At 38.2% G+C, this 26429-nt stretch overlaps 1 protein-coding gene across 1 annotated transcript in view; it reads right to left on the bottom strand.

Annotated features, from left to right (window-relative positions):
* AKT3 (AKT serine/threonine kinase 3) overlaps positions 1–26429 on the bottom strand; it is a 190633-nt gene that overhangs the window by 68788 nt on the left and 95416 nt on the right. The window contains exons 3-4 of the mRNA XM_090263249.1: positions 13796–13921; positions 202–313 (exon numbers count right to left, since the gene is read on the bottom strand). Of these exons, the coding sequence (XP_090119375.1) occupies positions 202–313; positions 13796–13921 (238 nt within the window). The remainder of the gene's footprint in view (positions 1–201; positions 314–13795; positions 13922–26429) is intronic.

The raw sequence follows: 26429 nt of genomic DNA, 5'->3' as shown, positions 1-26429 counted from the left end.
TGTTTTCTCTTACAGAACCCCTGAAGTTTTGCTTTAGTATTTTGCAAGTTATTCATCTGTTATATCAGAATAATAATAATTAAGGGACTAGAGCATTTTACAAATATGTTTACACATATTTGCAAATGGTGAGATCAGACACACAAAGGTTTTTAGATTGTTGCTTTTTCACAAAATGGAAGAAAGAAATGACTTCCTTACCTTTCCTCTGGAGTATCTACATGAAATGTTCTCTCTATAACAGTGGTCCACTGGAGACATCTGATAATAAATGTGTTTGGCTTTGGTCGTTCTGTTTTCATTAACTGGCATTCTAGTAAGAAAATAAAATGTCTCTTTGAATATACTTATATTTAAACCAAAAATTAAACAGTTGAGAACTATGAAGTTCTATTCCAAACGAGCCCACGGTGACCTCACAGCATGCTGTGACTGCCCACTCAAGGCGGCCCGCAGCGCCGCCCCTCCCCAGCCTTGCCTCCTGACGGACCCATCTTACTCAAACTCTCGCTCTGCAGGTCGCTCTCCTCCTCAAAAACATACCACTCTCTCCAGAACAAAGTTCAAATTTCTTAGACTGACTTTCGAAGCTCTGCAATAGCAATCCTGAATCTTTTTCAAGCTTCATTCCTTGCCACAAATGCAAAGGAAGCTTCAGGAAACATCTGTGATGCAACAGAGCTTACCACAACGGATTCTCTTTTTCTTATAAAATAATGTCAATATTTAAAATTTCTTTGGAAACAAAATTTACTTGATGATCTCTGTCCCCCTAAAACCTGAATACTTATTTCTTCAAAATCTAAATTGTCCAGTTAAACTATCTCTGAAAACATTAGTATTAACTACTGTATGAGAAATGCATGCATTAAGCATATATAGATATATTTATGTATAACTAAATCCTAATAACTTTAATTTAAAAAAACTAAAAGCCTAATCAAATTCTTGGTTTACATAGCTACAGCTCTAAATTAAAAGGTATCTTTCCTTCCTTAGGAAAACTGGTAGAATTAGATTAGTTACAGGTTATTTTCCCTTGGAGAAAAAAAAAGTAGGCCTAGCCATTCAAAGCAAAGCACACAGTTGCAAAAAAAAAGAAAAAAATAACCCTGGGTTTTAGAAGACTGTAAATAAACAATCTGAATAATTTCATTAAAAACATATATAACGATAACCAAAGAGTTATCAGAATCTGTCCTTTCTGGAAAACACTCTCTTACTTCTTAAAACTTTAAGAAGACACAGATGTCTCTCTTCCCACTCAGGAATCCTCACTCCAAGTAGGCTTTCCTAATTCAAAAGGTTTCAACCACAGCCATAAAGGGGTCTCTCGGTCTTTAGTACAAAACACTTCATTTTAAAATCTGGTTTGACTGATGATTTGCAAGCTAAATAAAGAACATGCTTTGGAATAATCAGCTCATTCAGAGCACAATAAAAAAGTCCTAATACTTTTGCCAATTTAGGTCAGTAGAGAAACTTTACATTCCATTATATTTTTTCCAAAATTTATTCTTCTTAAATAATTACAACTAAATCATTATTTTAGCATACTATCAGGTGATTCTCCAGAATATTAAGATTTTTTGTGTATTCTTTTTCACTGATCCTCCCAATAAAGTTCTAATGTGCTTTCATCATTTCTCTTTCACAAATAAGAAAATAGAAACTGTCTAACTTTAAGCCACTTGTTCGAAATCATCACGTCATTAAAGTTATAAAAGTGAACCTCTAAGCCAGGTTTTCTAGCTCTAAATTCTTATCTCTCCTTAGTATGTCACAAGCTGTTTTAGGAGGGTTAGCTGCTTACAAGAGAGGAAGTAAAGGTTTATTTCTTTATAACAAGCTTTATATGCTTCCCTTTCTATGTTTTTGCAATTAAATTGATAGAAACAGGTGACATATAGAATACTGAAGTAGTTTCCCCCAAAGAAAAGGGACTGAACTTCGTGTGTACTATTCATGTATTAAAAATAACTGCCACCTATAAGAATATTACATTTAAAAACAACAATACACTTTGATGATATGATTATAAGATAGGGGAAGTTCTAGATGATACATACTGTTTCAGCTTTTATTTACAGGAATTACATTTGAAAAATACCTGCCAATGAGATCATGGGTACAAGGTTGAAAACACACGTGAAATATTTATTGGCTGAACTGTGAAAAACCTGACATGAGTTAATGTGTGACGCCCGTTGCCTGAAGGCTGATACAAGAACTTGCTTGGGCTTATCAGTCTAAGAGAGCGTGTTGATTCTTTAGACACAATAAAACTATAAGAATAGCCATTAGTAGGAAAAATGTAACTTCCTAAAGGCACAGATTGCCCAAGAATTTACGAGGTAGTCAATCTGCAAATAACACAAGTATTTCAACAAAGTATCCTCCTTCCACAGGCCAAAGGAAACAGTGCCTACGAAATAATTCTATAAAAGGAGCATTGTGTGTTTATTTTTAATTCCTTTCTAAGAGTATCCTCTAGAGAGCGAAGCCTTCTTAGTGTGCTTTTGGACGCAAACACTGTTGCTGGTTGGATGGTTCAATTATCATGAACTATTCTGGCATATTTCGAAAGCACTGCCATTTTAAAACATAGAAAATGTCTAAAAATGCAACCAAAGTAATAGATTCTGAGTGCATGGGTTGGAGGGGGGGAGGGAGAAAGACAATGACAAATTGGTCCAAAAGGACACTGAGACCTCATCGTTGGGAGCCTATTGTGGCGACAATTAGTGACAGGAAGCAGAGCACAAAACAACTGAATGAAAAAGCTGCACTTGCAGTGAAAGACCTTATTATAGTGCAGAGACATGACTGTAATCAAGGGGCCATGTACTCTCGGCTGCAGAACTTTGAAAGAGGCACCCCAGCCTCTTTTCCCTTCCCCTGCGTTTCATTTTTTCATTAGCATCTGCTTGATTGTGTATTATTTCCATCCCCAAAGAGTGCCCCTGTGTCTTCCTAACTTCCAAGGCTTAAAGGTCCTTCCCCCAACTGTGGCCTTGGGCTTCATTTAACTTTACTCAAAATATAACAAATGCTTTTGGATCAGCATAAAGATGCAGGGGAAAAACAGAAAGGCTGGGATTTGGTGTGTAACTGCAAAGAGGTCAACCAAACGTGTGCCCCTCGAGTCTAATTTGTTAAAAATGCAATGACCACAGAATTCATACTAAATATCCAGAGGATTCTACCACTAAAAATGAGTGTTTCTCCTATGCCTTGTGTGATACCATTAGAAGAACAAGGCTGAAATCTTCACACACTCGTGAATCCTCTACTTTAAGCTCCAGATGATCTAGAAGCTCTGAAATACATATTCATGTTGTAGGTGAGAATGGCAAGGCTGGATCCATGACATAAACTGGTCTAGAGGCCACACCTCTGACCCCCAGAGAACCCCTGCCTCTAGACTCTAACTAAGGCGCCTGAGATGCTTTAGCTGAGCGGGGGTGTGGGGAACGCACTGGCCTGGAAACCTGAAAGCTGTGGGTTTCGCTTAGAGCTGCATCGCTTACGGGGTACCTGACCGCTGGCAAACCCCATGAGCCTTGCTTCCCCTGCCATCACCCAGATATGATGAACCCTGCAAAACATTAGAGGGGTAACCGTATGTAGGTAAGGGGCACAAGCACACAGGTGCTCTACAAATGGTAATTATTATTATTGATTCTCGATAGACTTCATGTCTCAAGCAATTATCTGCTGGTGACAGGCAAATCATGGCATTTCAGAAGAACTTCAGAGACCCCTCACTGTAACTCCCTCATGCTACAAACGGCAAAACTCTACCGAGTCCCAGGTGGTTAAGCGACTGACCCAATATTACGCGAGAGACTTCTATCAGCTAATCGGTCACCTGGCCACCACCTGCACGCTTGCCCCTCTGCTACAGCGTATCACTGGGACAGAAACGGCCCCCTGGAGAACAGCAGGAGTCTGCCATTTGATCTACTGCATCTAACACTCGGCATCCCATGACATTTGTGCGGGTGCTGACTAAACAGTATTTGAAGAGAGTTGTCATCTCTGAACCCTTTATATGATTAAATACATTCAAGCAGGTGCTACTCAGTCTTTCTAGCTCTTAGTGTAATTCTCTATTCTGTTTTTTAAGGTAATATTTATTTCATGTTGTTTTTGTTGTCAAAAAATGTAATCATATAAATAAAGCACCTCGTATAAAGTAGGCTCTTAAAATGTCAATTTTCTTCCTCTGTTTCTTAAATCCCTCTTAATTTCTCTCATATTAATTATAAGGAAGGCGGGATTAAAGCACCAAATATGATGAGCATGTAATCATTTTTAATTTACAATTTTAAAAATTACACCACCTTCCACCTTTCAGAAAACAAAAAGTAGACAAATAAATCAGATGTGTATCTACATTTAACTTAATAAAAATGAACTGTCAGTCAATGAGTACAGTCAGAAAGGTGTGCAAACAGAATTTTGCCTGTCAGATGTGGAAGGACGTCATGAAGGAACAGGCTGGAATAGTAATAACACAAAACGAGAAGGACCTTGGAACAGCACAAGGGTCCTGAGCATCCCAGGCTGGCTGCTGTTGGGTAGTGTTATACAATCAGTACATTTTTACCCATAAAGCTAAGCTGTAGTGACCTGTTAGTAATTAACTTAATGTGAAAAGTTATGTGACAAACCCACCACAGCTGCTCACTGCACACAGGCTGGGGGTGGTCCTCCCCCCACGACTGCCCACACTCCCCCTACCCTCCCCCCCGGGCCACCGCCTCACCTCTCCTACAAAAACGTCCTCAGATTTGCTTTAAATCAATAGATAAGGACACACTGTACTCTTTGTAAGAAATCTTTATAGCTAAAGAAAATAATATCGCCTTTAAGATGGGGTTTTCAAGTGGAGTGTGTATTTGCATCAGTAAATCTGTTTTATATTCTATGAGGAAGGAAGACAAATAATTGCTGTCCCTATAAAAACTGCACATAAAATGCCGGGTGAGCTACCAGGGGACAGAGTACCGAACTGTGACCCGAGGAAACTGTCTGACACGACATTCTGCTGAATATTTCAAGGGCCACATTGACTCTTTTTCCTCCTCCAATGTTGCTCACTCCATCCAGGGATTAAAGAAATAACGTACCATCTGGAGTTTTCATTCATACATGAGGATTTAAATTCAGCAACAATAAGAGATTCAGCTTAAGTTCAATTAATGCTATTCCTGTTACCTGAAATGTACCTCATCTTTTGAAATCTTACATTTCTCTAAAACTCAATTTCCAGTAGTTTTTCTTGATGATCTAGTCCTTAATGGGATCTCCCTTTCCTACACTCTTACTGTATATATTAATTATAAACTTACTTCAGAACTGAACCATAAAACAGCTCAAAGTACCAATTCCCAGGGTTGGTGGCAGATTTTTGCTACTAGAGGATCAATTCGTCAAAGCCAGGGGTTACATCATGTTTCTGTGGATTAATGAAATGAACATGGGCTTCATGGCTGGTATCTGCTCTTAACTCTGGCTCTGCCAGTTGTCAGGTAAGTGGCCTAAAGCAGGTCCCATCCCCTCACTCGGTCTCTTTGGAGCACATAACACCCACGTCCAGGCTGCACTGAAGGTTAAATGGGTTAGCACCAGGGAAATGGTCTGGCAGGGAGTAACTTTCAAAGAAAGGCGGGCTTCCTTCCTTCTGTTTTCCCTCAGAACCTGGTACAACGCTGAGAACACAATAAATCCTCAGTAATAAAAACTCTCCAAATATTCCTTGGAATTCAGATATCCTATAGATATGGTCACATTTATTCATTTATTGGTGATAAGGCCTCCGTTTCCAAATTGTGTTAGTTTACAGCATATGCACACAAGGCAGGAAACTTCAAATCAGAGCAAGTGTGTGAGGCTGTTGTTTGGGGTGACCGGGAAAGGAGGACAGGGAAGGAGTCAGAGGTCAAAGTATTTAAGAATAACTCTGCGAAAATAATTACCTGTTGGGTGTTCCTTAAGTATCTTTGGATAATGATATGTGAACCGCCGACCTTAGGTACTGAGTGGGTCGGGAGAGGCAGGTGGGAGAGGAGGAGGAGGAGACGGGAGGAAGGGACAAAGGGCTGGAGGAGAGGGACAAGAGGGCTTGGTCTTGCCGGGGCCTCTGCTGTGTGTTTAGGTAGAAGGACCAGCCCCTACCGATCAAAGTCCTAGGCATTAAATAAAACTGGCATTTTTCCCCTGACCCAAGCAATAGCAGCTGGCCTCACTGCCAGAGAGTGATGTAAATAGGTTCTACTTAAAACGTGTCATGGTCTGTAAGAAAAAAATAAAAATAAGCAAATAAATAACAACAACAATAGAGTAGTTTCCCCTCCATCCGTGTAACTTAGCCAGAGAGGGAAGAATGGCTGCCATTTAACTCAATGAGCAAATATTACTGAGCAGCTTTTATCATATTTGTATTTGCACAGCACTGTATAATTTACAAAGTGTTTTCACATATATCATCTCATTTAATCCTCACCATAACCCTGAGAAGCAGTTGGTATTCTTAACCTCATGTTTAAAAATGAGGAAAATGAAGGTCAGAGAAGTTATGTGATTTGCCCAAGGTCACACAGCTAGTCAAGCAGTACTGACTCAAACTCAGGTCTTCTGATGCCAAGTTCGATGATCTTCCAGAATACTAGATCTTGTAATAAACGTGAAAGGCAATTTTTAAAATGAGCATACACAGTCATTATGTTCTAGGAGTTTATCATTGCCCTTGATTCTATAATAAGCCCCATAATAATTGACATTCTGATGAATGGAGCCAAGAAGGTAAAAACTGCAACTAAACAAATGGGCTTCAGAGTTAATCAGGAAAAAGGGTGAGAGAACAGGAAAGACGCTGGGGAAGACGCGGCTGCCAGGGAAATCTGAGCAGCTCATCCAGAGTGTTATAACCAAGGAAGCAGAAAATAATCAGCTGAAGAATAGGAAACTCAGGTGATACACACATTAACTGGTACTTATACATGATGCAGAGCTGATGAAACCTTTCAGCGGTGCAGAGGGTTGCTCTCCCACCCAGGAGCTCAATGTGGAACTCCAGAGCAAACTACTACAATCCCGTCCATTAACATGGGAGTGTGTGCGTTCTCTTTTGTGGGCTTGTTGTGTGCGGTAGAAACAAGGAGGGAAGAGGAGAAGCTGTCAAATCGGAGTGTGATATGAACGAGAGGAAGGAAGTATGCGGCTCAATGTGGCATTACTACCCCCTGTCATTTTTCAGAAACTATGTCCTTTTAAAGTGATCTTTGAAGATGTTTTCTCCATTCCCCACTCTAAAATTTGATTATGGGTTAAATTTTGCAAATATATAAATAAAATACCAACTATAAAAATAAAGGATAGGAGGTAAATTAAATTAAATTCAGGGTAATTCACTTTATGGTGAAACTTTATGTAAGACATCTGTTTCTTACAATGAGATGTGCTGGTACCAGACATAACTTTCTGTTTGCCTAAAATCTGGTCATAATTGGGGGAACAGGGAAAGAGGAACATCAAATCTTTAAATGATTAAGTATATAACATGGTCTAAAAATCACTTAACACAAAACAGGGTTAGGAATTCTATGTCGCTGGGCCTAAGAGAATGTAATAATGTATATCAAACAGAAAATGTGTGGAACATTACCTAATAATAGAAGGAAAAAAAGGAATACTGAATACACATGGAGTATAAGCATAATTGTGAGTTTGGCAAGTGTTTAACCATTGACATATAATACATCAAAAAATAATAATTCATCTTCCTCTTGTAAAAAATAGAGAAAATTTAAGATTTTTATGAGCAAGGAGATGGTATTTGCATAGGACTTTATTGGAAGATGAACTAAATGAATCTATGCATTGCTTCCGAACACTCCAGAGAGACTATGTGAGGGCAGGAGATCAATCAGGAGACTATCGGAACAATCCAGGAAGGGGTGCTAACAAAGAACCCAGCTAGCATGGAAGCAGCGTGATTGGAAAGGAAGGAAAACAAGACAATACCCTGCTGACGGACTGACTCATGGAGGAAAGAGAACTATTTGTGGGTGCATCCCTTCTACTGCACAATATAACCGGACACATTCTTTTCTTAAAATCAAATACTCATCTGGACACCTAATGCTCAGAGCCTCCAGTGGTTTCCAGCAAGTGGACATTAAACACATCCGACTGGTACTCAAGACCTTTCACAATCTGATTAAAATATACCTCCTCTCAACTTATTTTCCTACCACAAATTCTCTACTCGTCTAGGACACGGCCTACTCCGTTCACTGAACAGGTTACTCCTTCATCACACACTTCATATGTCTGCACATGTTGCTGACCTCACTGAGAACATCCTCCTTCCAACGTCGGACAAAGCTGGCTTGTGCCAACCTCAGCTCATGAATAAATTCTTAGCTATTCGCCCTCGCTTACCTTCCCCTAATCTTTCAACTTCTGCAGCATTTATTCTTTATAAAGTTCATTTTGGCAATTAATGTGATTTGCCTACCCACAGCTACATGTTCTATGTGGATGCCTTCCAGAGTCAATGACAAATTCCTCCATACAAAACTTGTATTTAATACTCCTTTTAGTATTTAGTATGATTCTAATGATTGATAAACCCTTGGAACTGAGTTATTCTGATCTCTCAAAATCCTTTGTATTTATATAGCATCAGGTCATTCTAGATTCAAAGGTTGTCTTTCTCGATTGAATCATGTCTTATGCTATTCTTCTCTCCCCATGAACAGCCCCAGTGCAAGCATTAGTAGGAATCAATATATTTGCCTTCATGTATATAATCTCTGAGTCTAATATTTATTCAGAGGTAAGGATGTTTTTTGGTAGGTTTAAGCCCCACAAGTCCCTTACTTTCTTTCAAAAAGAAAAAGAAAAATAGGTTAATGAGTAAACGTTTCACTGCACTTTTTAAACTGGCCTAAGAAATGCAGACCAACCTATGTTTTTTTAAAAGGAATTGCAGAAAGACTTCAGGAGGGAAAGTGATATCGTCAGAGTGAGCCAATATTTGCAACACAAAATAAAGCAGAATTCTAGGTGGTACTTCTGTGGGCACAGCCAGGCACTTCTCCCTTCTCCTCACTGACAGCAAGAAGGTTGGGCCCCAGGACATACGGACAAATGTTCCAGTTCTCTGTTGAGGAACTGTTTCTGCTTTTGAGTTGGACCAGTAACTGTCAACATGTTAAAGACCATGACTACTGGGTAGACAAACTATCCTGCTCAAAGTACCTTTGAATACAGTTTTGCAACAATGCTTGTGTGAATCCTACGTTATTTTTCAATCAAAATGTACTATTTCCTGTGCAAAGATAATATCAATCTATAATTAGCAATGTACCAAACCACAATTCTGAGTACAGATGCACATTGCTTTTTAAAAATATTTTTATTTACATTTCTATGCCACTATATTTAGAGGGCACCTTTACATACAGTTCACATTTGATCTACCCAAAGGATGAAGGTCAAATGTTATTATCTACATTTTATAGGGCTTGGAAAATTATGCATGACAGAGAATATCTAACCATTTATGTATGTGTTAGAACTCCCACCCAAAATCAAATCTCAAGGCTCTTAATCTAGGTAAAATGTCACAGAATGTGGTTGGGGAGAGGAATAACATTTTTAAATAACAGTTCAGAGATTTGATACTTAACTACTACTATCTAGTAAAACAACCTTAAAAAAGATCATTGAATTTCTAAAGGCTTCATTTTTCTCATCTAAAAGGTGAAAAATATGGACTAGATGTTTTTAGATATTCTTTTAAAAGTAGTTGTTATTGCCCTGGCTGGTATGGCTCAATGGATTGAGTGCTGGCCTGTGAGCTGAAGGGTTGCCAGTTCGATTCCCAGTCAGGGTACAGGCCTGGGTTGCAGGCCAGGTCCCCAGTTGGGGACATGGGAGAGGCAACTGATAGATTTATGTCTTGCACATCGATGTTTCTCTCCCTCTTTTTCTCCCATCTTCTCTCTCCCTTCCCCTCTCTCTACAACTAAATAAGTTCTTTAAATAAATAAATAAAAATAGTTGTCAAGCCCTAACATGTGGGCACTAGGAGATATAAGATAACCACCACCAGGCTCTTTCCCCTCGAGTAACTCCCAGGTTGGCAGGTGAGACTGGCACAAGAACAAGAGTCCTCAGGAAGGACTTAGGCTGGAAATTTAAATCTGAAAAAAGTCTTACAGAACGAAAAACAAACGATTCAGGCGAAGAGAAGCGGGCGTTCCAGCCCGAGAGAACCACGCACACGAAGGCGCAGTAGAACAGCAGCACAGCCTGCGTGCAGACGGTGACCAGCAGCTCTGTACCGCCCAAGCATAACCACACAGACACCGGCACAGCGGGAGCTGAAGGCAGAGGCCGGGGTGAGGAGCCCCTTGTGTGACGTATTCAGGAAGCTGGGTTTTACCCAGCAGGCAATGAAGACCCAGGGTGGGGCTTTCACAGGGGATCGTCATCCTTAGGATTTAATTGTAGAAAGAACACTCTGGCAGTCATGGGAAGAAGTGTTACAGGTGGCAGAGCCCAGAGGCAAAGCATCTAGTTAAGGATCTACAGGCGAGATGGTGAGGGCTTGTTTTAGGGTAATCACAGGAAAGGACATAAGTTCAAGAAATAAGAAGCAAAATCAGGACTAGAAATAAATCGGAAGTGGAGGGCAGATGTGAGGGGGAGAAAAGTCATGGAATGGATTCTTTCTGCTCAAGATAGAAATGAGATACTGAACACAGGGGGAAAAACTGATACAATTATCTTGTGTTCAGCTTAGTATATGCTGAGTGCCAAGAATAATCTGGGTAGAGATACCCAGATATCGGTGCCTACAGTAAACTGCTGCTCAGGAGAAAGGCTTGCCCTGAGATATGTAAGCGTGGGAGTGAGCTGCAGATAGGTGGTAACTGAAACCTTAAAAGTGAGGGCGGCCCTGGCTGGTGTGACTCAGTGATTGAGCACCGATCCGCGAACCAAAGAGTTGGCAGTTCGATTCCCAGTCAGGGCATATGCCTGTGTTGCCAGTCAGGTCACCAGTTGGGTGTGCGCAAGAGGTTACCACACACTGATGTTTCTCTCCCTCTCTTTCTCCCTCCCTTTCTCTCTCTCTAAAAATAAATGATATCTTTTTTTTTTTTTTTTTAAGTGAAGGCGGCCACCGAGGGCGAGGGTATCACATGAGAAAAGTCCTTGGCCAGAACCCAGTTAGACACCAAGATACATGCAATAAGCAGAGGAAGAAAACCAGGAGAAAGAGGCATTCCAGAAGGAGGAGATGATGAGAGAAATCATCCCAGGAAGGAAGGGGGGGTCACCAGTGTTAAATGCAGCCCAGATGTAACTCAATGAAAGGAAGAACTGAACAATGTTTGCTAGTCTGAGAAATTAAGTGGCCGTTGGAGAACGTATTAAATAGAAGTGGATTCTAAAGAAAGGGACCTGAAATTTAATGAAGATTGAAAAGATCGATTCTAAATCCCTTCCAGTTCTCACTTTATTTTTTCATATGGCCAAAAAGCCTATTTTCATAAAATTCCATTAAAGCCCACATAGATGAAATCTAAGTAACATCTTTAATTATCAGGAAAAACAAGAGACTCATATTGCAGCTATCGATGGAATATATGTATATACAACATTTCCCAATAAACCTAAGAAATGTGTTGTAAACTAGTCTCTTTTTCATATGCTAACAGCGACTGAGAAGTAGAGAAACCATTGGTGACGTAACCCTCTCTTGTTCCAACTGGTCTTTCTTTTAACGTCTCATAAAAACATTTTTGTCACACCCCCCCCTCCACCTAGAATATCCTTCTCCTCCATTTTAATTTGTTTAACTCCTATTCACACTTCAAGGACCTGCTCAATTTCCCCCGCCCAGAATCCCAGAATGTTGGGACAAAATGGGCCTTACAAATTCATCACACCTGAGTGTTTTCACTATTCTGATGAACAAATAAAAGACCTGAGTTTCAGAGAATGACTCACCCAAGGCCATACTCGTAGTTTATGGCAAAGCTGGAATTTGAAATTCAACCAGTGCCCACTTTAACACACTATTTACCCGATTAATATTATTTAAAAGATTTAAGATCGCAACAAAACAAGGTTTAAGAATAACTAATTAAAAATAGTATATCTAGTGCAAGATCCATGTTAATACACTTCTGAAAGCTGAGACGCTGCTCCACAACTTTACTTGTGAGCTTGCGTCAACCACCTACAACTGCGCGGCTACACAAGGAAGAGTACAGATGTCGGCTAATACGTATCTCGAGGATGAGCTGACTGTCAGTCACTAACCAGGATCTCTCCCCAAGAGCACAGCATTTATTTCAGCCTCTGCCAGTGCAAGTGTGGGAGCAGATGTTGGCAGATTGTGACATACAGCGTGTCTTTAAAATTTGGTGGGGTGTGAAATTTCATAAGGTCAAAAAATGCTGCATTTTGATCAGCAGATACAGGAGTTCTATACTTTTATAAATTATGTCAGACAAACCAATAGCAACCACTAGTGAAACAGAGAAACTAAGAAACTATATTAGCTGTAGGTAGGACATAATGACCTAGACCACTAAGGTTTTAAAAGCCAATTCCTATCACTTTAAAGCAAATACTTGCCCAGAAGATCTTCAAAATGAACACATGTTACATCAACACAAAATACAAGATATTATTTCAATTGACAATAGGACTTAAAAAATAATTTTCTACTGAAAGAAATCTGTAAGTATCTAATGAGCCTTTGGGTGGGAAAAATAATTTCCTTAACTAATCCATACATATAAATACTCTCACTTTTTTTGTTTTGAAGTTAGTATCTTTATCATTCAAACGATCTCACAAATCCTTTGGTTTAGTGCTTTATCTTACTCTTCAAAAAAAATTAAAAGATAGTATCCATAAAAAAGGCTGAGACTCCATATAAATGGTAAAATAACCTTTATAACATTCAAGGACTTTTGCAATCTTGGATTTTCTGTTGTTACTATTTTACTATATTTTTTATTATTTCCTTCTGCTTCAATCTTCCCTCATATCTTTTCCAAACGTGGCTAACAGATAACAACGTACAATCAAAACCAAAATTAAGACTGTGTCCAGTTAAAGGTTTTTATCCCAATGGTACGGACTTGAGATATTAGGCAGGTTTATTTTAACTTAAAAGGCTTTACTTTGAAATTAATAATAATAACTGTTGTCATTATCATCATCACTGCCTTTCAGTTTACTCTGTGGTATGTTCAAGCAAATACATAATTTCTAAATAAGTTTAAATGACAAACATTTTTTTTTATATTTGTAAGGATGAAAGCTGTTAAGTACAAACATAAAATCTCCCCTGCAAATGATTTCCAACGGAAGTCCCTTGTTTTTCATCACACACTCATCGGGAGAGGTAACTAAGATTATGACAGGAAACTGCTCAGGAAGGCACCGAGGACCGCCACATCTTCAAACCACGCTCAGTCCAGCAACCAAGTTCAAAGAGCTTTGTTTACATTTTGTAAAGAAAAATCTGAAGTATATATTTAGGGAATTACAATAATCACATTCAAGTACTAACTATAAAAAATATTAAACAATTCATGATATAAGGCCACATATTACTGACCATCTCTACGCTAAGGAATTGAAAGCCTATCACAGCTGAAAATTCCTCTATTAAATTCAAATATTGAGATATCTGACACATAAGGTCACGCACATAGATATACACAAGGTGAATCAACAATTATAATTAACTTACTTGCCACTGAAAAGTTGTTGAGGGGATAAGGTAAATCCACATCTTGAGGCTTCTCTTTATATCCTATGAATGAACCATCTGTCTTCAAAAGGAAATATCTTGGCCTCCAGTTTTTTATATATTCTCCTATATGAGGAAAGCATGCATGTTAATGCTAAGGGGAAAAAATGAAGAGCAGCTTTTATGTGAAAAATAAATTATGGTACAATATATGTCCTACAACACTGGCCTCCAAAATTTTAGTTAGGCAATTTTCTTTTAACTTAGCTTACAAAAGAAAATACATAAGCCTGTAATTAAGATTCAATAAAAACCCAAACATGTTTTGTTTTTAATGATTTCACACTTTGATAACTCATTTGCACCATTATTTCTTGAGAGAATCAATCATCCGAGTACACATTTTGTTCAGTTTTTCATTTTATCAGATGGCTGTTAAGAGCATGTTTTCAGTCATTTTAAAAAGCCTTGGTAAATCATCCACACAGTACAGAGGAATTTCTATGAAAAACACTTATCGTAAGAGGGGATGTGAAATAGATGTTTCTCTTCCATGTGCCACTGAGTAATTGTGCCACTTTTATGAAAAGGGAAGAGAATCTATATTCATTGTTAAATCTTGGTCATAACTTGTTTAAACAACATTTTGTTGTTCTACATAGAAAAGAACTTTCTGTACCACACTGTCAATAAGTCAAGGAAACGATAGAGCTGGGGGCTAACAGAGCTTGCAAACTACATACATAGTCACACACACACACACAAACTTAGTAACTACAAGCGCCCATGGTACAGAACCAAACACACAACAGTCAACATATTTAGCAGATTTTGAGATAAGCTACCATCTAGCTACCAAGATGTAAAATTTTAGCAACCAGATCACCATCTTCTTATATCATAAAGAACTCTTCATCGTTTTGAGCAACAGAGGTGCTCGATGGGGCCACAAGAGCTGGAAGGCTACCTGGTCTCGATGTTCAGTTCTTTACTGGATACTTCTACCTGGTTATTCAACCTCAAAGCCTTGATCGCAGTAGAAAAATTTGGAAGCAGTTCAACTTTCCCTACGAATCAGCTTCTCTTGACCCCAGTTAGCTGAGCTCAGACCTGACTTCTGACTGCTCCCTTACCTTAGCCTATCAGAGGCTAGGTCAGTAGTGCCATCACAAGTCTCTCTTATTGAGGAAGCCCAACTTCAATGGAACCAAACGCCTTCCTGTCAGCCCTCCTGCTAATAATGCATGTGCCTGCTGTCCCCTCCACTCATCCCCTGGCTCTTACCCCAACTCGGCTGTTACCTCCAGCTTACTCACATTGCTTCTCTGCTCAAAAATGCTGACTCCTTACTCTTGATTGAAAAGTACAAGTCTTTTAGCATAAAATGCAAGCTCCTCCATCATCTCACCCAACTGTATCAATATATTGCAACATGGAAGCCTTCTTCTGAATCAGAAATTCTCACACTTCTCATCTTAGGTCTCTTTGTACCCATAAATATTACGGAGAACCATCCAAATTTTTTGTTTATGTAGATGACATCTATAATGTTCACTGTATTAGAAACTGAAAAAGTCTTTTATTACCTCTTTTAAAAATAAAGTCATTACATGTAACAAATATTTTTATAAAGAAAATTATATTTTCTAAAACAAAAAAATTAGTGAGAAGAGCAGAACTGCTTTACATTTTGGCAAATCTCTTTAAATGTTTGGCTTAAAAGAAGATAGCCAGATTCATATCTACTTCCGCATTCAATCTGTGGTAGTATGATATTTTCATTGAAATACAGGGGGGAAATCTAGCTCAGACAGATAATAGCTGGAAAAGGAGAAAGTATTCAGATAGTTATGGATTTCTTTCTTTGATACTACACCAGCATTTGACAAGTGGTAGTTTTAAAAAAGATTAATTGCAGTGTGGAACTGGAAACCATTATCAATGAACTTTCTGCACTGTTATGTGAAAAGCCACTGGTCTACAGACACATTGAATCAATTTTTTACACTATGTATGATTTTGTAACACTACACATTGGTCTTTTAGAAAACACGGTCCAATGACCTTCCAAATATTGACATGTTTCATTATATAATCACATTCATTATCCGTGCACTTCTCATCAGAAAAGGAAGCCCTGGGAAGCTATCAGGCTCACGTTGGCAGATGTGTTCTCCAACATTTAAATTTTTGCCTGAAAACTCGATTTTCCCCATTGGCAGGAAATACTGTTGATTCTTTTCCTTACTGTAATAAGCTTCAAGTGCTCAACCTACTGCTGACGACTTGATAGATGTTCCATAATTTACTTAATGAATAAAAGGAGGATGTGTGTGTAAACATTGTCCCCACAAGTGTATGAGCACATAAAAGAAAATTACAGGGAGAAAAAAAGGAAAACATGATGTCCCTCCTCACTTTGTTTTACTGAATAAGTATGGCCTAATGTTAAGGAACACATGTCAAGTTTATAAACCAGAATGTTAAACTCACAGTTCTCATTTAAAAAATAAAATAGTTCCTTTCTTGACTGTACTTATTATTTTTCTGTTTTATGTATTCCTATATAAAATTTAGGTATTAATTCTCTAATTAGTGATCAAATGTTTAGATTTTAAATGCTATAGTAAAACAATAACAGATTTATGTTGGTATAAGATGCTGTTAGTCTGTTGAGCTAAATAATAATAGTTAATAATATACCAAAGATAAAAATTAAAACCAATTAATTAAAAATTTTTGAAAGGAGAAAAAACAGAATAACACAAGTTCTTATTTTATAAAAGTACTAAATATACTTATTCAAGAAATGTAAAATTTTTTTAAAAAATCAACTTTTCATTTTTAAGAATAATGTCCTATCAGCCATTAAGTAGTTATATGCTCAAATGGAAGACACAAAACATCACCACATAAAACTCATATCTTTTCTTAATAAACAAATCTTTGGAAATTTAATATATTTTTTATGGTATATAGTAGGACTTCTAGTTGTCAAAATATTCTTTAACATAAATTATGCATCCCTGAGATACAATATATTATACCAAGAAAAATACCAAGACAATAAAAATCTCAGTGGTTTTGTTTTTGAATAAATATGTTGGCCACTGAAGATATTCTTGATTTCCCCACTTAAGTGAAATACTTTGGCTCTCAGGTTTAATTTTTAATAACCGCCTCAGAGATGGTATGAGTTTAAATTCATACTCACTTTTCACCTTGAAATTTCAATAGAATATTCAAATAGATCATCTTTATTAGGGATGATATACATTCAGCTGAGGGTTAGCCAACAAAATTTGCAGTGCTCACTTCCTACTGTTCACCTAATTTCAAATTATATTTTTATTTCATAATGTTCAACCTAAATTAATCCTCATATACTACAGACCTTATTTCATTAACACTTTACTGAGAATCACATTTGTACTTTTTTAATTAAATTTACCGGGGTGACATTGGTTAATAAAATTATACAGATTTCAAGTGTACACTTCTATGATACATTAGCTATTAGGAAAATGCAAATCAAAATTACAATGGGCTACCATCTCACACCTGTTAGAATGGCTCTTATCAAAAAGACAAGTGGTACGTACTAGACAAGTTGTGGAGAACAAGTGGGAATGTAAACTGGTACAGCCACTACGGGAAACAGCATGGGGGGGACTCAAAAAATTCAAAATGGAGTTACCACATGGTCATATCATTTATAGTCCATCTCCAAACACACATTACTCAGGAGTATTTACATAAATGAGGCAACAGGCAACAATCAGTTATATATTTACTCAATCAGCAAAAAACATGTCATTAGTCAGTGTCGGATATATAAAACTTGAATCCTAACAAAATGAAAAGGCTGCCCAATAGCAAAACACAGTACTAATTTCTTACTTTTACTTCTTTTTAAAGATAGAGGTATGATATCAGAGCAGAAGTCTCAGGTCTCTCTTAATTATTTTAATAATTTCCAAAGAACGTTAAATCAAATGCAAATGGCAGCTTTTAGTAAAAATTAATTTATATGACTTTAAGAAATCATTAGTCTTAAGTAAATATCTTCATGGGTCAATTTTTACCTAAAATAAAAAAGGTTTAATGTTAATTTCAGTATAAAAGCTATTTGATTTCATGGTTCACAATGTAGTAAATATTTAGTTGCTGTGGACAGATACCAACTAAATTTACACAGATGAACTACCTAAAAAAATACAGCAGAATATTTATCCACTAGTGGATTCTCATAAATAAGTATTAGCACCATAAACAAATACTGAATATATAATATATGAATATATTCATAATAGTATGCTATATCTTAAATATCCTGAAGCAAAATATAGTTATGCAAGAAATACACGATAAACAAAATAAAACATTTGCAATCTTTGAAATCGCCTGTTACATTTTTATATAGTGGATCATGATACCATATTCCAATTAGTTCTAAGAAAAAGCCCTATGAACGTCTCTCAGGGAGTAGAAGAAATATGTTTCTTGCTAAATTACCATCATCCTCTTTTCCATATGTCTCGAAAATAATGCTAAAGAATTATTTCTATTATCTACATTGCGACGAGAGAGCATAATAATTTCTCAGTTGCACAGGGACAATCTGAACTGTAACTTTTTTTAAAAAGGAAAGCACTTTTGCATATTGCTGTTGCTTAAAATGTATGTTGATCAGGTTTTCCAGCTCCTGCAAACCTAAATTTTTAGGTGATCATTCTCCTTTTATTAAGCCCTTTCGAGAGTGTCCTTTCCTTGCCCTTGGGCAACATGAAAGCATTGAACTCGATGGCACCAGCAGTACCACCTCTCGGGCCAACCGTCATCAGCCTTGGATGGGCACTGACTGCAAAAATGGCCGACGGCGGCCAAACGTGCCTCTGGCGTCACAGACTCCTGCTCTTGGGTCAAGGTACTGCCCAGAGACGATCATGGAAGTAAAAATAAGGTTCTGTAAACATTTCTGTTTTAGAATTGGGAGAGACAGGCTTCTAATAGATTCATTCATTCAAAATAGTCAGAACATGCACAAGCCCTAAGGAGGCAGCAATGCACGATCCAAGCAGGCGTGGGACCTGCCCGCAGGGAGCTTTAGGTGTGGCGGGGTAGCGGCGAGAATAGAGCTGATCTGAGTGGTTAAAATTCAAAATGAACATTTCTCCCACTTTTTTAGTTATTCTTAGTGATCCAGGGAGTCATACTGAGGGATGGCATTTCCAAATAGCATCTTACGTGCCTTGAGAAAAGGCTGAGCAATGGGAAAGGCTATTCGATGCCGTGCTGTGGGCTGAGGAACAGGAGGGGTACCAACAGGAGGTCCTTCAATGTTTCATGAAAGATGAGGCACTGCACATACTCGTCTTTGAAGCCTCAGACGGTACAGGCGGGACGTGGCAACATAGTTTATAATGCTGCTTTCATCTAGCATAACATACAACACACCTCAGCCTGTCAAGTCGCGGGGTGCTGCCCATGCTTGTCTTGCTCTCATGATTTTCTACACCGTATTGATTAAAGAGGTCCCACTGCAAAACACTCAAATCTTTATGATTTCCCCCAGGCTGTCCATCGCATAAGGTCACGGAGAGATTTGTCTGCTCTGCGCTGGTCAATGTTACCCCTGCAACTGGCCAGATGGAAGGTGTTTACAATTTTGGTGATTTCGCATTGTGCTTCCAAGATGCCTTAAAAACTTTCCAGATGTACCCGCATTCCTATGCGTTATCACATATGCTCCGTCGTGATTATTTTGAACAGTATATTATAGTCAAGACATTTTGCTTCCACTGCATAATGCATGAACTTGTCATTTTTATATTAAGAATAGTTTTCATATCTACTTCCTAAGAAAGGCTGGGGTCCATGGTTTACTTTGAAGCTGAAGCAAGGAAGGGAAAAGTACCTGCACACTGAACACAAGATGCTAGAATGCCAGCTTCTGCAGGATCTCAGAACGGCTGGCGTGGCAGGACTTTATCTCCTTTATAATTTTCTGCTGTTATCCAGAAAACTGCACAATTACCCTCTATCCTTAAGCATTCTGAGATTCGTTTCTTGGTACTCTGTAAATTAGTCAATCAAACCCTGGTTCCCTTTGTTTTTAGAAACACTGCACTTTAAACCAAAAATACGTTACTTATTTTTTTAAACACTGAACATCCTAATAGAGTATTAAGTTTTACTGTGAGAGAAAAGTAATCGGGGTGGGAGAGAGGAAGGAAGAGAGAGAGACGGGGGAGTGGATGGGGGGAGGAGAGAGAGAGAGAGAGAGAGAGAGAGAGAGAGAGAGAGAGAGAACAATGCACCCATACAAACCAGCCAACAGAAAAATTGCATCTTGGCAACTTACCGAAGATAAACCGTGAGATTAGTTTACAGAACTGCAGATATGTTGTGGAGAATTACCCAATCTGTACTCAGCTTCCTGCTGGGTTAAATGTGAGCTAAATTATTATTTTGCTTACATTTACGCCCTTGTAGATTGGGAAAGCAGAGCCTTCTTTTTCATCTGCTTTGCACATTACAGCAAAGTCTCCGCTCTACACACTGCATTAAACACACAGCCATTCCCACACTATTTTAACAGAGTAGCGATAGATTTTGAGACTATTTCAAAGAACTGAACCGATTTTAAAAGATAATTGCATTAGAAAATTTACAGCTTCCTTCCTGTAAATATTTTCCTTCTCAGCACACCATAGTCTAGATAAATCAGTGTAATTAGTATCCTGTGTTATCGATACACTATAGTAAAATGTCTTAACAGATATCAGATATGGAAGCGAAGAGTCCATAACCAAACCTACCTGCCATGCCTCTCGGCACCTAGGGCAGAGCAGCAGGTGTGCGACACACCTAGTGGGCAGGATGCACAATACTAGTGTCGCCCTGTGGCAGTGACGGGATCTGGCAGAGAGGCTGCAGGGCTGGCGCATCAAAGGGGGCCTATGCTTCCTGGAAAAGCCCTCAGGTGATGCAACCTTCCCACCCCCCCATTAAAATCACTGCTCCACAGAATAAAACTCAACAAGACAGAACAGACTCTCGCCAGTGGAGTGTCTCCTAGATAAATTTTCAGCGGCAGGGGACCCAAAAATGACACTGCATCAAGCCATACACACGGATGTTCTGAAGGTGAACCTGTGGACTCCTCTCCTCGTGTTTCCTCGGCAATATACTCACAGAGACACTGCACAGCGTACGAATGGAGAAAAGAAGAAGTGAGCACAGAGGAAGGACCCTACCGAGCCACACTTCCCCACGCGAGACCCTCACAGCTCATGCAGAGGATGGTGCTAGTGCCCCAACTTTAGACAGACAGCCACACTGAAGTGCCGGACACCGGAACTAGGCCAGGACAAGGTTGAGATCTGAAAAGAGATCTGCTGACATCAACAGAATCCTACTCTGCTACCCTGCTCAAGCTCTCAGAACGAAAGGTCTGTCCAGAAGGCATCCAGCCATGTACTATGACAAACAGAGACATTTATTGAAGATACAGGATACAAGAAACATAGGACAGGACACCTCAGTCCCCTTCACAGTAGGCACCTTGGGACCTCACACAGTTCTCCCAATCGCCATCAGCTGCCCCGTTGTATTTTCCTGAATCTCATCAATGGTCTGAAATCTCTTCCCTTTCAAAGGTGATTTTAGTTTTGGGAAAAGCCAGAAGTCACAGGGTGCCAAACCTGAGTCACCTGGGTCATTTGAGTAGTCACCAAACAACCGCACAAGATGTGATGCAGTGAGTGGCGTGTTGTCGTGATGAAGCTGCCGGTCACCAGGTGCCCACAGCTGCGGCCTCTGAACCGTCCGAATGCCTTCTGGGGAGGAGTGTTCGAGCTTAACGCAAAATTCGATACAGATTCTTTGCTCTATTCACTCAGTCGTTTTGAATGTGACAGCCACACAGTACGCATACTCGTTCAACAGTGTCTACCACCCCCACTGACTAGCACAGCGAAGTCGTCATTGTTCACGCATGCGCGTTCCAGTCCACCCTCCTTGGCTGCCAGGTTACATCGATGTCACGGAAACCATTCTCCTTATATTAACAATGGCTGGACTTTTCCCAAACAGACCTCGTTATACCTTACAAGGGTTGGGAACACAACTCTGAGGTCAGAGTTCAAATGCCAACACTGCCCCTCACTAGTTGTGTGCCTCAGCTTCCTCTTCTGGAAAATGGGGGCAGTAACAATGAAAAAGACATAAATTAATATTTGTAAAGCACATGGGACATCTAGCTCACAGTAAGCCTTATGCAATCATCTGTTAAATAAATAAACATCTTAAAATATGGCCAATCAAAAATAATTTAATGAGTGCCTAATACATGAAACATATTAAACTACACAAAAATAAGTCGAGTATTTGAAATAAAATAAAATTAATTAATTTCATTTGTCCAAACACTCACAGTTTTATTTGGGGGGTGGGTTTTTTTGCTGGATAGAACACTAAGTTTTGTTATTCACTTTGCTAATGCTGTATTTTCATCCTCCATTATTGCTGATAATGAATTACATACCATTTATGTGCAACCAAAGTTAAATAATCTCAAATACTCCGAATTCAGAGATGTTAAACCACACATAAATGTTAGGCTTTTAAAAATGTTTAGGAATAATGGTACATTTCAACTTCTAGTATATTTATACTTAAAAATTATATATTCTTTGAAGTAACTTATTCTTGATTTATATTGTATTTTAAACATGTGATTATGTTTAAGTTCATAAAACGGAAGGGAATATAATGCTTCCATTTCAGGGAATGCTACTATATATTCAGAACTACAGTTCAAATAATTTTGAATGCCAGAATATCTGTTATCAAAGGGATAAAAAGTAAAATACACACAAGTAAAATAATCTTAAGTTTCCTAGGTAATTTTCTTATCCTTTTTGTAAACCGATCTAATTTGACATCTGGTACCATTTTCTTAGGAAAGAACTAAATGTGCTTAAATGCTGTTATCAAATTGAAGTGTACAAATATATCTAGCATTTTTAAGAGAACAGGTTTTTAAAAAATTGAATCATCGATGAAACCCTGTTCAATTTAAAGAAGTCCATTTCTTCCCTCCCAAAACAAACAAATAGATCAGATAAGTAGCAAAAAAGCTGCTTCTTACACTAAAAATGAATTTACTTACCTCGGCCCTGTGAGGGCAGTGTTACCTAACACATAGAGAGATTTCAGAAAACCATCTTACCTACCATTCTAATCAAATGATTTTTTTTTTTAAACCTGAAAGGGATATATCTGCTCATTCTGCATAAGTATTCCTTCCCTGGTCATTATCCACACATCTACAGATAATAATGCTTGTTTTCAACTGTTCCTTAAGTTTGAAAGGTAGGTTTTTCTTTAAAACCAAGGCATCGTGAAGGAAAATGACTTGAAGCCTTGATATCATGAAAGTCATTTAAAACACAATGAAATTTTTTTTAAAAATCACAAGTGATTCTGTACTGTGTATTTGGTTAAGTTCCTACTATAATGGTTTCTGTAGAAAAATTTGTGTAAAAATTGCAGAACATCAAAACGTACAAACCTTTCAGTAAAGATGAAGTAATTTAAAGACATCAGCATTCAGCCCCAGAATATAGGTGATCAGGGTTTCTTCTTAACCTGCCAACACGCTCATTTGTTACAAATCCCTCATTTCTTAAAAAATATAATACAAATGACAAATTGGTGACCTACAATCAAAGCACCCACTTACTTCTCAGGCTGATTTAAAACTGTAAAAATCTTTACAAAGCATAAGGATTATCTGTTTAGTTTCTAGAATCTAATGGAATGGGCAACGAGTGTTTTGTTCCTTTTCCCCAAAAGGTACTTACTTCACAAAAGTAAGAAGAAAGTTTTCTAGCATTCGTTCACTTGGCAAAGGCTTTTTCAGTATGTACAAAAACACTGACTAACTAACCCTATATAATCCAGGAGCATGAAAGACATTTAAGAAGAGAAGATGTGCTAATCTCACGTCAGAATCTTATGTATAAGTTCATTCATGACTATGTGAGTCTAAACTACAACACCCCCCTCCCCAAGGTAAACCCAGGCTGAAAAACAGAGCTGTCTTACAGTGAGTGACCTACTCAAGGTGGATCAAAATTATTACCAGCAGGTAAATAACAAAATTTACTTTTACACAGTAAGCTCTCCCGACACATGATTTTCATTTAGTAGAAATGTGCTTCTATTTAGAATTTATATTTACGTTTAAGAAAAGTCTTTGCTTCTATAACTTAAGGTGTAACTCTCCACTAAGGAACTACTCCATTCCTGGCATAAGTGTGAATAAACTAGGTTTTTAAAATACGTGCCTCTGGAATAAAACAATTTTATTCTTTTTAAGTTATATTCTACCATAGAGAATTTTAACAGCAAAGAAAAATATGTTGATAAAATTCTAACTCCTATTTTACTAAAAAAAAAAAAAAAATACACAGAGCTATCTCCCAAGAGTCAGTAAAACGTAATGCAAATGCAGAGAAGGTCACTTCGTAAAATTCCTTCTATAACAAATATATGTACTTAAGTCTAACTCTCTCTTCAGAAACATGCCAGGAAGCAACAGCTGCTGTTCTAGGCGCTTTCACTTAGAAGTATGAAATCATGAACTCTGACGCTGTGTTGCAGTCTCAAACAAATAAGTGGCTTCCTAGCCAAAAAAATACCCGAACTTCACGGTTTCTGCATTTCTGCCTTTGTATCTTAATCATCTTCTGTTCTAAGAAGTGCTACCAAGTTTACCAACATCTTTAATCAGATTTTCTTGAAACTACAACACATTAAAAATTTTAAGCCAAAACATTTAGCAAGATGCCTTAAAGAATATGTCAGACAGTGAAATACTCTTCTGTTTTCAACTTACTGGCCAATATTTTTAAAAATTACTATTCATGCAGGATTTTTCTGAGGCACAATTCAAATACATGTATATACCATTAAAGCTAGAAGTTCCTAACTTTTTTTTTGAAGTACCTTGAAAATACACCAAGTACACTTTCATTCACATGTGAAACTGTCCTCATTGTTAAATAGTTCCATCCTAATCGGTGATACAACTTCTCACAGACTATGGGATACGTCCACTTTTTTGGTAATATGAGTTGTTTTTGGTAAACATACCAATATTAAAGAAAGAAAAAAAAAACTAGACGATAACACTTAACTATCTGTACATAAACACTGGCATCCCTTACCATGTGCTATTAAACACTGAAATACCCTTGTATTGTATAGCATTCAAATTGAGGTTTATTTTTTTAGTATAACCAATTCTTCAAAACCAAAGCAGAAGTCCTTAGTCACTATATCCAGGCCTGTGTCCACTCTTAGAAACCGGGTCAGGCTCCTCTCCCAGGTTCAACGTCCCTTGGCCCTGCATCCAGTTATTAATCTTTAGTAAAGAGAGGATGTCTGGCAGAGACAATTTTAAAAGAAAAACCTTAAAGAACCACCTCCATCTGTGTGGGCATTAGCCTCCCTGTACTGAATTTACTGATTTCCCTCACATCAATCAAAGCCATTTCCTCTTCAAGAAAACCTCTGCTTAACCCAGCATTTTCATCCCCATATGAGCTTGATCAGTTCCTTCATCTGCAAAATAAAGAGTGGTGACGATCAAACAATGCTTCAAGACCCCACCAGCAGATGAAGTATTTTTAGTTAACAGATAACATTCACCAGAATCGTTATCTATTAACTGCAACGTGTTCCAAAATCTTACTTTAGAAATAATTATGATCCAAATAGAGCTTAGGTATTGGCCATAACAGAGAAAACGTCACTCCAAAATAATGAGATTGACGTTGAATTAAAAGAATGAGGACAATTTGTGCCATCTCATGCTGGGGTGGTTAACTAGAAAAGTGTCTTTTTATAGGAGACAATGTAAAATCAGCATTACTGAGGAACAGTCATACCATACCTTCCAAAACCATTACATTCTTTAAACAATGTATTTCCCTTCATATTTATGAAACAATCATAAATCACTAAACACAAGGTTCTAAGAAAACAACTGTCTCTTAAATGGCCTCCAGCACTCTGTATGCTCACTTTTCAATAGTCAGAGCACTACAGGCACACACTCCACTGACAGTAGTTTCAGACCTTCGAACTTACACATCACACCTAACAAAATAAAAGATTACTATTGCATCCATGCCAGACATTCTAAATATATTATCTCACTTAGTCCTCGCGAGATCCTTGAATAGCAGTTATTGTTTCCTTCTTTCAACAGATAAAGAAACTGACACTTAAACAGGTTAAGAGGCTTTCATAAAGTCACTCCTCTGAATTAAGTGATATTAAATCTGATCTGTGTAACCTCACAGACACTCTGTCTTTGCTATTTCAATCCCTTCGTATGTACACATGCCTGTCCTACAAGATTCTGCAAACAGCTCTGAAGGAATGAGAAGTGCTGTGATATAATGGACAAAGCACAGAGCTGCCTGCAAGTCTGCTTTCACCCCAGCGCGGCTTTGTCCGGCCACTCACAGACACCCTGACCGCTGTCAAACCAGCCTCGCCCCGCTTCACAATGCCTCTAATTGGGAAATGGCACGCAGCTTGCTCCCAAACTTAGCAG

The sequence above is a fragment of the Furipterus horrens genome, unplaced genomic scaffold (genome assembly GCF_987537825.1).
Source record: "Furipterus horrens unplaced genomic scaffold, mFurHor1.1.pri manual_scaffold_15, whole genome shotgun sequence".
Taxonomy (NCBI): domain Eukaryota; kingdom Metazoa; phylum Chordata; class Mammalia; order Chiroptera; family Furipteridae; genus Furipterus; species Furipterus horrens.
Note: the sequence above shows the minus strand (reverse complement) of the source record. Positions and strands in the feature narration are given on the sequence as shown.